Here is a 12,533-nt window from a genome sequence, read left to right on the forward strand (position 1 = left end):
TTTCAAACGATGAGATCTCATCTTAGTGATCATAGTGACTTGAACCTTCGACATATTAATTAGAAAAGATACGTTTTATCGATTAATTTTAAGTTTTATTGTCTCAATCTTTATACCTTATAGGAGTACTCCCTCCGTCCCATATAATTCGTCCCAAATTTCCATTTCGGTCCGTCTCACATAATTTGTCCTACTTCACTTTTATTATTTTTGGTAGTGGACCCCATATTCCACTAACTCATTCCTACTCACATTTTATTATAAAACTAATATATAAAGGTAGGACCCACATTTCACTAACTTTTTCAACCCACTTTTCATTACAATTCTTAAAACTCGTATCCGGTCAAAGTGATCCTAATTATCCGGGACTGAGGGAGTAATATCTTTACACGTAAATCCTCAATGAAAGTGTGGCCAATCCTCAAATGGCACCATCCCTAGCAAATATTTAGTTGAGAATTAGAAGGAAATCATATAAAGCAAAGAAATCAACATTCAATATTTTTATGTAAATTTTATTAATAAAAAAGAGGAGAGCTATAAATATGAATTCACTGAAAATCCATCTTCCTCAGCTTTTTCTCTCTTCTTCAGTCTTTATATAAACCTCTCCTTCACCTTCACTGTCTCTCTCTAAATTCGCCCTTCAATCGTTTTCTCTCTCTTAAATCGTGTATCAATCTGCACACAAATATATATTCACCGATATATTCGAAGTCTGATAAACTCGGATGCACCTCATTGTTGAATCTTTGCTCAAAATCCAAGCTCTCTCTATAATAAAAAACATCTCTTTAATTAAAGGTATGTAGGCTCTGTTCATTCGATCAATTTGATAAAGGAGTGGAGAAATCGAGTTTATTGGTAGAACTAAGTTGAGTTTGGCAATCGGGAATTGGTTTTTGAGGGTTTTGAAGGTCTGATTCTAGGGTTTAGGGTTTTTAGCGAGTAATGGATGATCTGGAAAAGGCCATTCTGATAAGCTTTGATGAATCCGGCTCGATTAATTCGGTGCTAAAAGAACAAGCAGCTGCCTTTATTCAGCAAGTTAAGGATAGGCCATCAATTTGTAGCATTTGTATAGAAAAGTTTTGTGTTTCGAACCTAGTGGAGGTTAAGTTTTGGTGTTTGCAGTGCCTCCATGAGATTCTTCGAGTTAGGTACCCTTCAATGTCGTTGGAGGAGAAGGATTTGATTCGGAAATCCGTGTTTTCGATGGCGTGTGGCGAACCTGTCCATGCCAATGACACTAATGCGGGGAGGATTTTCGAGAGCCCTTCGTTTGTAAAGAATAAGCTTGCCCAGGTTTTTGTGACATTGATTAGTTATGAGTATCCGGAAATCTGGCAATCTGTTTTTGTTGATTTCTTGCATAAACTGAGTAAAGGAGCTGCTGTGATTGATATGTTTTGTCGGGTTTTGAATGTGATGGATGATGAGTTAATTAGCTTGGATTATCCGCGTAGTGGGGATGATGTGGCTAAGGCAGGAAAGAAGATGCTACTATTTATTTGTTTTCACTCTTGACACATTTTGTGCACAACAAATACCAGAGCCTACAGGATACAGTTGCCCGATTCACAAGAATGGGCAGGCTCTCAGACGACGTTTCACTATCTGAAGATGGAAGTCACATTTTTGAGGTCAGTTATATACATAAATGCTTTTGATTCAATAAGATAGGGGTTCTGTTATCTGATGTTGTCTTCTTGTTCTTTTAGGCAATTGGCTTGTTAATCGGGATGGAAGATGTACCCCTTGAGAAACAGTCTGATTATCTCTCGGCATTGCTGACTCCTCTTTGCCAGCAGGTCAAAGTTTGCGTATGATAGTACCTTTTCTTTTAAGTTACATTGGGATTTTGTAGCTGTGGAGAAGGAATTTTACCTTCTGTGGATTTGTAGTATGGTGGAAAAACCACACTTAATTGCAAATTTATGATTTTGCAGGTTGAGGCGGCCCTCTTAAATGCTAAGCCTCAGCATCCTGAAGAGTCTCTTCTGCAGATTGAAAATATGCAGCAAACAGTTATGGCTATTAATGCCCTTAGCAAGGTATTCATCTATATCTCAAGTATCTCATGTCATATAGTGCTTGTTAGGTTATGTCTATTTCTTTTTCATGTTATAGTGAAATAGGCTTTGTCTCATTTTCCTATTTCTGTTGGTGCAAGTAAATTTGTTTTAGGGTAATGAAATGCTTAATGATCCACATTTTTTGCGTAAGATGTCACATTCTTGACATATTTTTGGTTGAAACATACTTCGTGGCTATCTAGAAGTTTGATCCACATTTATTTTCAGGAAAAATGTCACATTCTTGGCAACATATATTTTTGGTTACTTTGTGACCATAAAACGTACTTTGGGCCTGTAGGGATATGGTTGTACCTGTTTTATGCAAGTATTTGCTACAAACTTATGACTTTTGTGTGATTAGGGCTTCAGTCAGCGTCTGGTAACTACCACCCGCCCTGGAATTGGTCTCATGTTTAAAAAGGTAACTGTTAAGTTTTGCCTTCTTTTGTAATTGATTTAGTTATCTAGTGTGGCAAAAAATAATGTGTTGGAAAAATGGCAAGTACTATGTTCCTACTATATTAATGTACACCTAGTTTTCTCCCTTTTTTCTCAATGCCATCAACCACTCTCCCTTCTTTCTCTCTCTCTCTCTCTCATGATATGCTTACACTCTGATGACTTATAATCTATTCCAGACTTTGGATATCCTCCTGCAAATTCTTGTTGTCTTCCCTAAGGTAGAACCCCTGAGAAGTAAGGTAAGAGTTGCATATCTCTCGACTTGATTTCCATATTTCAAACTCTTTCTAACGACGCATTACTTTTCTAGGTTACATCTTTCATTCATCGTATGGTCGACATTCTAGGACCTTCAATATTTCCTTATCTTCCAAATGCACTGGGCCAGTTGCTATTAGAAAGTGAGGTATAAAGATTTGCCTCTTAATCATTTTTCTCAAATCTCATTTCACTATTTTTTACTACATTTTTTATTCTAAACTTCTTACGAGGATGTATGTGAGTTACTCATAAAAGTTGCACCGAGTTCTTGTTAATATGTTCTGAAATAAATGGTCGATGTTTTGAACTTTCTGATGTGCCCGTGATTTTGTATGTTTGATGATTTTACATTTGCATTTACGTATTCAGTAAAATATCTAGCTAGGATACTGAATGGGATGTGTGCATGTTCTAATCATTGGGCTTGTATGGTTTAGATATACTGTTCTTGTATGAAACTATACTCTCCACTGGGAATATGTCAATACTCCATATGTTTCTCATTCAGCCTCATTAAGTAGTTACTGATTTGAGGTTGGGATGCAAATGAACATATTTTCTTTAAAATGTCTCAGTTAATAGTGATGATTTCTGAAATAAAGTTATATGCACAATCAGTAATCTACTTTGTTGCTATGTTATAAAGTTGATGTCATGAAGCTTTATAATGCTTTTTTTTCAGCCGAAGGAATTGGTGGGTTTTCTCGTACTTCTGAATCAACTCATCTGCAAATTTGCTACCGAAGCCCGTGACATCTTGGAAGCTGTGTACCCTGTTATTGCTAGTAGGGCATTCAGTATTCTCCCAAGGAATGATATTCAGTCAGGGCCAGGCAGCTGCGGTGAGGTATGTGAACTAGCTCCTGATGTTATTTGAGTTGATAAATTGAAAATTATCGTTACAAGGACTATGCAGCATGATGTAATATGGGCTTATTCTTAAGTTAACGCGCAGTAAAATTGAAGCTTCTCGCAGCAGATAAGCAGTTTGAACCATGTATCACTATTATGTACCCTGTCTCTCTTGGCTGGAAGCATACCATTATAGATTTCATTTAACATTAGGTGTTTGAATCGCTTGTTCAGTTTCTTGTGTGGGGATATGCATATGGACTTTTTGCAAAAATTGCTTCCTGGACAATTTGCTTGAAATGACATGATTTCATTGGCAAATTATACCTTTTTTACATACTAGTATGCATTAAGGCCAACATATCAGATTATCAATTAGCCTGATGTCTACTTTAATCCAAATCTCTCCATTGCATTTCACAATCAACTGTGTTGTGAATCTCAATTTGTATTTTGTTTCAGGAAATTCGTGAATTGCAAGAGCTTCAAAAAACATTCTTTATATTTCTAAATGTTATTGCTACACATGAGCTTTCTTCAGTCTTCTTGTCCCCTAAAAGTACTCCGCACCTTGAGTTGATGATGCATTTGCTGCTACATAATTCTTGCAATCATAAGGATATCAATATTAGAAAGGTACAATGTCTAATTCTTGCATTTCATAGATTTGTTTTACAACATTTGTGCTTGATGTCGGTAGTGGGGGTTTAATAAATAAAATTTTGTTAATTTCAGGCATGTGTTCAAGTATTCATTAGGCTAATCAAGGACTGGTGCTCTGTTCCTTATGGCAAAGAAACGGTATCGTACTTGGAGTGCCTACTATTATTTATGCTTTGTCAATCTATTCATAATACTGAAAGTAGGTCTATTTTTCAGGTCCCTGGTTTTCAGAAGTTCATAATCGAGACATTTGCAGTCAATTGTTGCCTGTACAGTGTGCTTGATAAATCCTTTGAGTTTCGTGATGCAAATACTGTAAGCTTATTGTCCAGATCAGATCAAATTTTAGCTATGTATCAATTTGTTTTCACCATTCATTGATTAAAATTTTTGAATTTTACCAAATAAGTACGTATGTACTTTATATATCTCAACTGTATGTCTTTCTTATAAATTAATATACGGCACATCTAAAAGAATATGTATATAAAGAGGAGATCATATTCTCTTAGCTGGTGTTTGATGCTCTGCTTCTTCTCATTGTCTACTATCGTTTGTCCAATGCATGCGTAATCACATCCTTTTTTTCTTCTTGTGGCATTTTTGACAGGTCCTCTTATTTGGTGAAATAGTAACTGCCCAAAAGGTCATGTATGAGAAATTTGGCAATGATTTTCTTCTTCATTTCGTATCAAAGTGTTTTCCAAGTATACATTGCCCTCAAGACTTGGCCGAACAGTATTGTCAAACGCTGCAGGTACAGTTTAATGCTTTCAATACTTTCCTGGCCGTGCTAGGATTAGTTTTCAGGTCCCTAACTGTTTATGCATCCAAATCTCCATAGCATCTGATTAGGTCAAAATCCGCTGATGCTTCCAAAACTGACATCGAGCCATATAGAATAAGATAATTCCCAACTGTCAGAAACACAAGAGTAAATTTATTCAGTGATTGAGTAGAGAACTGCGGACCAAAATGTTTTAGGCAGCTCAGTTATTTGATCCGTTGTTATGTTGTGTTCGTTATTAGGGCAATGACTTCAAGGCACTGAAGTCCTTCTACCAGTCCCTCATAGAAAGGTTGAGACCACTACAAAATGGCAGCTTGGTTTTCAGATAGCAAAACGTCATGTATTCTTTCTGGCTCCATGTAACACTAAAGACCCTAATGTTACAGACGTCGCTGTTCAATATTTATCCATCAAAGGTTCGTCCCGCCCCACTTTAATTTTGAGTAGCCATCTAAGAACTTAACTTTAATGTGTGACACCTACTTAATTGCCTGAAATTTGCAGGTCTCTTTTCGTGTACATATGATTCGTTGGTCACCATGGATGGTGGAGATCCGTGGATGTTCGTTATTTCCATGTGACTTCAGTTTTGTTTCGTTCACATCATCTAAGGGAGAGTATCAGCAAAGAACGCCCTCAAGAAGGCGATGCCTCTGGACCTCAGGTTCTATCTTCCATATTACGAGGAAATAGTAGATTTGGTTTTTAAAACTCTACATTCCCTTTTACTTCCTTTGCCCGTCCCTAGTGTGAAAATGAGCAGATTTTGTTTTCATCATCAGTCTTTATAAATTAGTTCCCGTTACACGATCTTCTTCATTTCATTCATTGTTTTCATACGAAGCGACTCATATGTGATCGAGTTGAGCTGCTTTCCACTACAATCGTTTTCCTATTATGAAGTGTGAATGAAGAAGTTGTTGCTATGCTAGTGGTGAATCTTGACATATTTAGTGTTAAAAAATATTATGATTGTTGTCGGATTCTCTGATATTCTTGTGATCATAGTAGAAATCAAGCCAATTCTTTCATCATTTAGATGTTGGATTTTCTTTTTTCTGGACCACGATTTTTTTATGTTTATATATAATGTCGATGATTTAAGGCCTATTTGTGGTTGAAAATGTTTGTTGTTGCAAGTCTACATGGATGGCATTCCAAATTTCTTTTCTTTGTAATGATGATCATCAAGTTAACAGTGGTAGTATATGATAAGAATTCAGATTTCAAATAAAATATAAACATTTTATTAATCTGAAAAATTGGATTTTGAACTGGACTATTTTGTTAATAATCATTATTGATTCAAACTTTTTGACAATTAAATCTCTAGTAGGTTTATTTGTTCACATTTTCCACTGGAGTACTAAATATCAATAATCATTTAATTTGTAATCGGAATGATGTAACCAATTTTTACATCACTTGTTAAATCTCTCTCTCTCTCTCTCTCTCTCTCTCTCTCTCTCTCTCCCCTTTATAATAATAATAATAATAATAATAATTTATTGTTATTATTTATATTAAATTAGAGTTGTTGCAGGGCGTGTATAATTTCTCATGATTGTGCATTTTTATCGAGTCATGCAAACAGTATTTTTTGGATAATTTTATGGTTACAACTTAAAAATCTATTTATTTATTATAGCATAATAAGCGTGTCAGTTGATAATTTAAGTTTTTATTTGGATACATCATACATGTGAAATAATTGATTATGATTATCAATTTACTATTTGAATTGACCCACGACCAGATTGGAAATCATTCATACGAGTCGAGTTTCGATTAATATTTTAGAATTTCCTTTCATGTTTATAATGTGAGACTGTTTATAATGTAATAATCACGCGTAGAAAATAAAATTATAATAGAAGAAATTGGAAACTCGATTAGGACTGATTACGAATTTAATAAATTGAGGAAATTTTGATATATAATGCGGCGGAGTATAGCAGCAATTGAAAGTATTAATTTGTTTTCTGCAACTTGTTTTTAACATTTATGAATAAAACTCGATTTTCTTCTTATAATTTCAGATATAGCTTTTGATTATTGACTTCTTACACTACTTGAACTAATAAAAAGTTAAAAAATTGCTCGACGTATTGATGAGATATGCAATCTTAAACCTCAGACGAAAAAAATTAAATAAAATTCAACTCTCGTCACACTTTTTTCCCCTAAAGTTCACAACAAAAATAAATTCATTAATCAAGAATTTGGTAACATATGACTTTAGATTTTTGCATTGCGATGGCCAATGGGAAACATCTTAAGCCACCTGAATGATAATTCTGCTTTAAGATATTCCACTTGTCACCTTAGCTATTAATAGTATAATAAAGTCATTTTCAATTAAATAGGGCAATATTAATATTAGTCAATAAAATTCACCAACGTGCTAATTATCATCGAATTAAATTAAATCTTAGTTGTATAGCTAGAAATCATTACAATTTAAGTTTTCAGACGCTAACAGTAATTAAATTTGTCTCTGTAACGCATTATAACAACCGTATCTGAAAAAAATTGATAAAGTAGATTATTTCAAAGATCTCCCCATATTTTCTAAGTTTGATACTTATTACTAGTATAATATTTACTAATTCAAAACTGATCTATTCAAACGAATCAAGCTTGAATTTTTTTTTCTGATACAAATAACACACACACACACACAATTAAATTCTTTTAAACTTGACTCGATTATATAGTTCAATTTAAATAAAGTTAAAAAAAAACAAAAAATAATTGTTGCTACACAATTTGACTTAAAATATGGAAATCTTAGCCGACTTGAAAAGTGAGTGATGCATTGACATTGTTAACAAAATATTTGAGAAATTAAGAAATAGATTGGTTGTAAAATAGGACTGGATCACTCATGATGCCAAACTGATGTCATTAATATTTGTTTGCCAATTTCTATAATCTTTGTTAATAATATTGCAACTAATACTGACGTCAAATTACAGAATAAAATCAATAAAGTAATTAATATCAATTTATTATCTACTTGTGTTAATTTCTGACTTTCTTGACTTATTTTATAGTTCAGTTAGAAAAAAACAAAATTTAATTCAGTGTATTAACTAATTGTACTTCGTCATGTTTAGACCAAATAAAAATCAACATATTGTCTAGCAAAAGAGTGAATGCAGTTACTGTATGTGTCATTTTGGTGTCCATTCTCTTTATCCTCTACCTAAATTATAGTAGTACGTATTAAGACCATCTCCAATCATTTATACGAAACTCAAACTCATTTTTGAGTATACGTCATACCAAAAAGTAATTTTTACTCAAACCATTTATACCAAATTCAAAATTTACATAATTTTTGAATTTTTGTCTCACAATTTTTTGCAGCAACACTATATTTGGTGTTGTTTCACCATAAACAAAAAAAAATGAGTTTGAGTTTGGTGTATAGTTGGAGAAGATTTCAGTACATCAAAACTCATTTTTAGAGTATAGTTGAAGATGGTCTAAATAAACTCAATACCTAGAGTAAATTTTGTACCAGGGTAGTTTTAAAATTTCACGAAATGTAGTTAATCAAAATTCATTTTTAGAATATAGTTGGAGATGGTCTAAATAAACTCAATACCTAGAGTAAATTTTGTACCAGGGTAGTTTTAAAATTTCACGAAATGTAGTTAATCAAAATTCATTTTTAGAATATAGTTGGAGATGGTCTAAATAAACTCAATACCTAGAGTAAATTTTATATCAGGGTAGTTTTAAAATTTCACGAAATGTAATTAATTATTCTAGCATATACGCGTTTAATTAATAATTTTGAATTCAAAATTTGCTACACAATAATACACTACCAAGCATGTGCATATTGATGTCAATTATTTAAAAGTCCACTATAGTTTTAGAATATTGACTTGACCCTACCGTGTGACGCAGTGACGATAGTGCTTTATTTTCCCATTTTTATTCTTCCTCAGGGGAGTGATGTAAGAAGCTTTTTGACTAATAAATTAAGGGAAATGTCTATTTGATTGAGTCAAGAATTCCACATATTAGTAAAAATAAATAAAAAAATAATAGAATAAACATATTTTCATTTTGGATGAATTCCATTTTCCACTAACAATACTTCGATCAATTTTATTTTTAATATCTCTCTTACTCTATCAATTTTGTATTAGAATTCATATATCTAAGATTAAGACTATTTTTACGTGGATAGAAGTAATATTTTAAAGTAATTATCCTTACAAATTCCTACACCTCTAATTGTCATATTGCACATTTTTTCACTTTTGAGGATAATTTATTAATAAGTAATATGTAATACTATATTGATTTTACTTATTTAATATGTAATGAAAATAAAAAAATATCTATCATGCAAAATCCAAACTATAAAGACTAAACAAAGAGTTGCTAAAAGACTCAAAACCGCTTCCAAAATCCGGCGATTGACTTTGCACCCGATTTTTATGATAGACCGATTGACATAGAATAAGAATAATTCATTTAAATGAGCATTTTCAAAATCATGATAGAATTCATCCATTTGTACATAAATTATTTAAATCCACAACTCATGAACCACACTTGGACATTTATACACGTCAAATTAGACGTGTACAATCATATCTAAAAATAAATAATACATGGCATATATATAATGTGTACAATTAAGTCTAATAATTAAATAATACATGCCATATTTAAAAAAATCTATCTACAATATGAACATATATAAATATTCCACTCGGAGATAGCGACTAACGTGTCGCCCCAAAAAACTAAATCAAGAAACCTCATGGAAAATCAATTTAGGCTTTTTACCCAAAAATCAACCAATTCCAACAGCTTGATTTCCAACAGTTACTTCACCATCATTCATACTAGTTTTTTTTTCCAAGTCAAGGCAAGAATTGATGTTGGAAAAAGACACATAAATCCCTTTCTCCCCACGATATATATCCCCTCATTCAATCCCTCTCAATCCATAACACAAACTCATTTCTATAGAGAGAGACAAAAATGGGAATCAAGAACAAGACATTGAGATGGATTCTCCCGTCTTGTCTGAAATCCACAATCACCCAAAAAATGGATTCAAGAATCCATGTCGCAATCCACAGCTCGAATTCAAGAATCTCCCTCTCCGACATAAGCGATCCCGGCTCGCCCCTCTGCCTAAGCGACCTCTCGAGCTCCAAATTCGCGGCGAATCTTCACATCTTCACATTCTCCGAGCTCCGGCTCATGACCAGCGACTTCTCGTCCGTCAACTTCCTCGGGGAGGGCGGGTTCGGGCCCGTGCACAAGGGCTTCGTCGACGACAAGTGCAGGCCGGGCCTCAGCCCGCAGGCTGTCGCCGTCAAGGTCCTCGATCCTGACGGCGATCAGGGCTTCAGGGAGTGGCTGGTGAGAATTCACCCACCCTCCATCCCATAAAAATTTAACGTAGCTTTTTAATAAAAAAAAAGACCTTTCACCTCAGACATTAACTATTTTACTAATGTTAATTTTATTTTAAAAACAGACGGAAGTGGTACTTCTTGGGCAACTGAAGCACCCCCACCTTGTGAAATTGATCGGATACTGCTGCGAAGACGACCACCGGCTTCTCGTCTATGAGTACATGGCCAGAGGCAATCTCGAAAACCATCTATTTCGAAGTAAATGTTTTTTCTTTACATCTCGTGTTTGACTATCATTGAAAATGACAAAAATACTCATTTTCTTCCTTTATTTTTTTGACAGGATATGCTTCGCTAGAATGGGAAACTAGGATCAAGATCGCACTAGGGGCAGCAAAAGGCCTAGCATTCCTTCACGGTGAAGAGAAACCGGTCATTTACCGCGATTTCAAGACTTCTAACATCCTCCTCGACTCGGTAAATTCTACTCTTTCTCTCTACTATACTGTGTATATCACATTTTATCCTGTCCTAACATAGTACACCTTTTTCTTGAATATTAGGACTATAATGCGAGACTCTCCGACTTTGGGTTGGCCAAGGATGGGCCGGAGGGAGATGAAACACATGTGTCAACGCGCATAATGGGCACACATGGCTATGCAGCACCAGAGTACATCATGACAGGTAAAATCTTGTACCACATCAACTTAGTAAATGATCTTGCTTCAATACATAAAACTATTGGACCTTTTAAAACCTTATAAGGAAGTGATATTATAATAATTTTTTGTGTCATATTTAAGAGTCTCACATCGACTCAGTGAAAATGATTTTGCTCCAGTATGTAATGTTGGTGGGCCCATTATCGCCTAATCCGACTTTTTTAAGGTGGTATAGGCCCAATTCTAGTACTCTACTAAATAAAATGTTTTGCGCCTTGTTCTAGGGCATTTGACTACAAAGAGCGACGTATACAGCTTTGGAGTAGTCCTGCTCGAGCTGCTGACTGGGAGGCGTGCCATGGACAAGAAACGGCCTCCCAGAGAGCAGAATCTCGTTGACTGGGCAAAGCCTTACTTGAAGGATCATCATAAGCTCGACTCAATAATTGACCCACGCCTCGAGGGGCAATACTCGAGCGAAGGAGCTCGGAAAGTAGCTGCATTGGCTCACCAATGCCTTAACCACTCCCCAAAATCTAGGCCAACCATGAGCCAACTTGTCAAGATCTTGGAGCTTATCGTGCAGCTCAGAGACATGCCCTTTGTCTACATCGCGTCTGCAGAGGGCAAGGCGGATGCAAAGATCAAAGAGCACAAGGAAGATGGAGACGAAGACGACAAGAAGGTGGAGAAGGAGACGGGGAGAAAGTTGAGGAGGAAAGGTTATAGACACAAGCATCCCATGAGGGCTCGTGGCGTCTACACCGATACTCATTTGTATAGAGCTTACAAGAATGAGATGATTAGTGTAGGAATTGAAGGGAGATGAAAGTGGGAATTGAGCTAATTTTTATTTGTTGATTTTGATGTAAATTTAGGTTGTTTAGTTGTGTTGTGTAGGAAATTTTCATATTTCTTCAAGGCCTTTTTGGTTGTGGAAAAAGTCAAGAAAATTTTCATTTTTGATCACTTTTAATGTTACCTTTTTTTGATGTTGTTGTAGTTGGAGATTGATCTTTAGAAAGTGTTTGTTTTTTAGTGTTTATGCAATGCATTCAATGTCACAACTTTCCTCTTCTACCAATCAAACTTACCCCATTAATCTCATCACATTTTTTACATAAAATATAGGGTAATTTAGATGTTATCTTCCATGTTTATGTACTATTTTAACTGTTAGTTTACTTTCTTTTTTGGCTCGAGCATTTTATAGTACTATATCATAAAAAACATGAATTCAAGATTCCAAAGGTGGGATTGTAACAACGTGGGAAAACTTTTGGTTTCATGTGGAAACAAGTTGGCTCACATCTAGAAAATCTGAAGACTTAAAATTAATTTTATTTTTTCTTCATCAGCTTAA

At 34.6% G+C, this 12,533-nt stretch overlaps 2 protein-coding genes across 2 annotated transcripts; both read left to right on the forward strand.

Annotated features, from left to right (window-relative positions):
• Positions 1–594: 594 nt before the first annotated feature.
• Positions 595–6,147, forward strand: LOC125206550 (exportin-T-like). The gene is made up of 14 exons (XM_048105797.1): positions 595–1,502; positions 1,550–1,646; positions 1,725–1,814; positions 1,953–2,057; positions 2,443–2,502; positions 2,720–2,782; positions 2,854–2,949; positions 3,487–3,651; positions 4,119–4,292; positions 4,392–4,457; positions 4,536–4,634; positions 4,930–5,076; positions 5,349–5,525; positions 5,614–6,147. Exons 1-13 carry the CDS (start codon positions 955–957, stop codon positions 5,436–5,438), a joined length of 1,800 nt encoding a protein of 599 aa, XP_047961754.1. The 5' UTR covers positions 595–954; the 3' UTR covers positions 5,439–5,525; positions 5,614–6,147.
• Positions 6,148–10,077: 3,930 nt separating this feature from the next.
• LOC125208565 (serine/threonine-protein kinase RIPK-like) lies at positions 10,078–12,139 on the forward strand. The gene is made up of 5 exons (XM_048108204.1): positions 10,078–10,509; positions 10,628–10,763; positions 10,849–10,982; positions 11,069–11,192; positions 11,455–12,139. The coding sequence occupies exons 1-5, from the start codon at positions 10,123–10,125 to the stop codon at positions 11,997–11,999; spliced, it is 1,326 nt and encodes a 441-aa protein (XP_047964161.1). The 5' UTR covers positions 10,078–10,122; the 3' UTR covers positions 12,000–12,139.
• Positions 12,140–12,533: the final 394 nt, after the last annotated feature.

Source organism: Salvia hispanica, chromosome 2 (assembly GCF_023119035.1).
Source record: "Salvia hispanica cultivar TCC Black 2014 chromosome 2, UniMelb_Shisp_WGS_1.0, whole genome shotgun sequence".
Lineage (NCBI taxonomy): Eukaryota > Viridiplantae > Streptophyta > Magnoliopsida > Lamiales > Lamiaceae > Salvia > Salvia hispanica.

What these genes read in the sequence shown, in the direction of transcription:
- LOC125208565 (XM_048108204.1), top strand. Translation starts at nt 10,123, where the DNA reads ATGGGAATCAAGAACAAGACATTGAGATGGATTCTCCCGTCTTGTCTG. An exon ending in AGGGCTTCAGGGAGTGGCTG is followed by an intron (nt 10,510 to 10,627) that starts GTGAGAATTCAC and finishes TTTTAAAAACAG; the next exon opens with ACGGAAGTGGTACTTCTTGG. An exon ending in CTAACATCCTCCTCGACTCG is followed by an intron (nt 10,983 to 11,068) that starts GTAAATTCTACT and finishes CTTGAATATTAG; the next exon opens with GACTATAATGCGAGACTCTC.
- LOC125206550 (XM_048105797.1), top strand. Translation starts at nt 955, where the DNA reads ATGGATGATCTGGAAAAGGCCATTCTGATAAGCTTTGATGAATCCGGC. An exon ending in TAGAACCCCTGAGAAGTAAG is followed by an intron (nt 2,783 to 2,853) that starts GTAAGAGTTGCA and finishes TTACTTTTCTAG; the next exon opens with GTTACATCTTTCATTCATCG. An exon ending in AGTATTGTCAAACGCTGCAG is followed by an intron (nt 5,077 to 5,348) that starts GTACAGTTTAAT and finishes GTTCGTTATTAG; the next exon opens with GGCAATGACTTCAAGGCACT.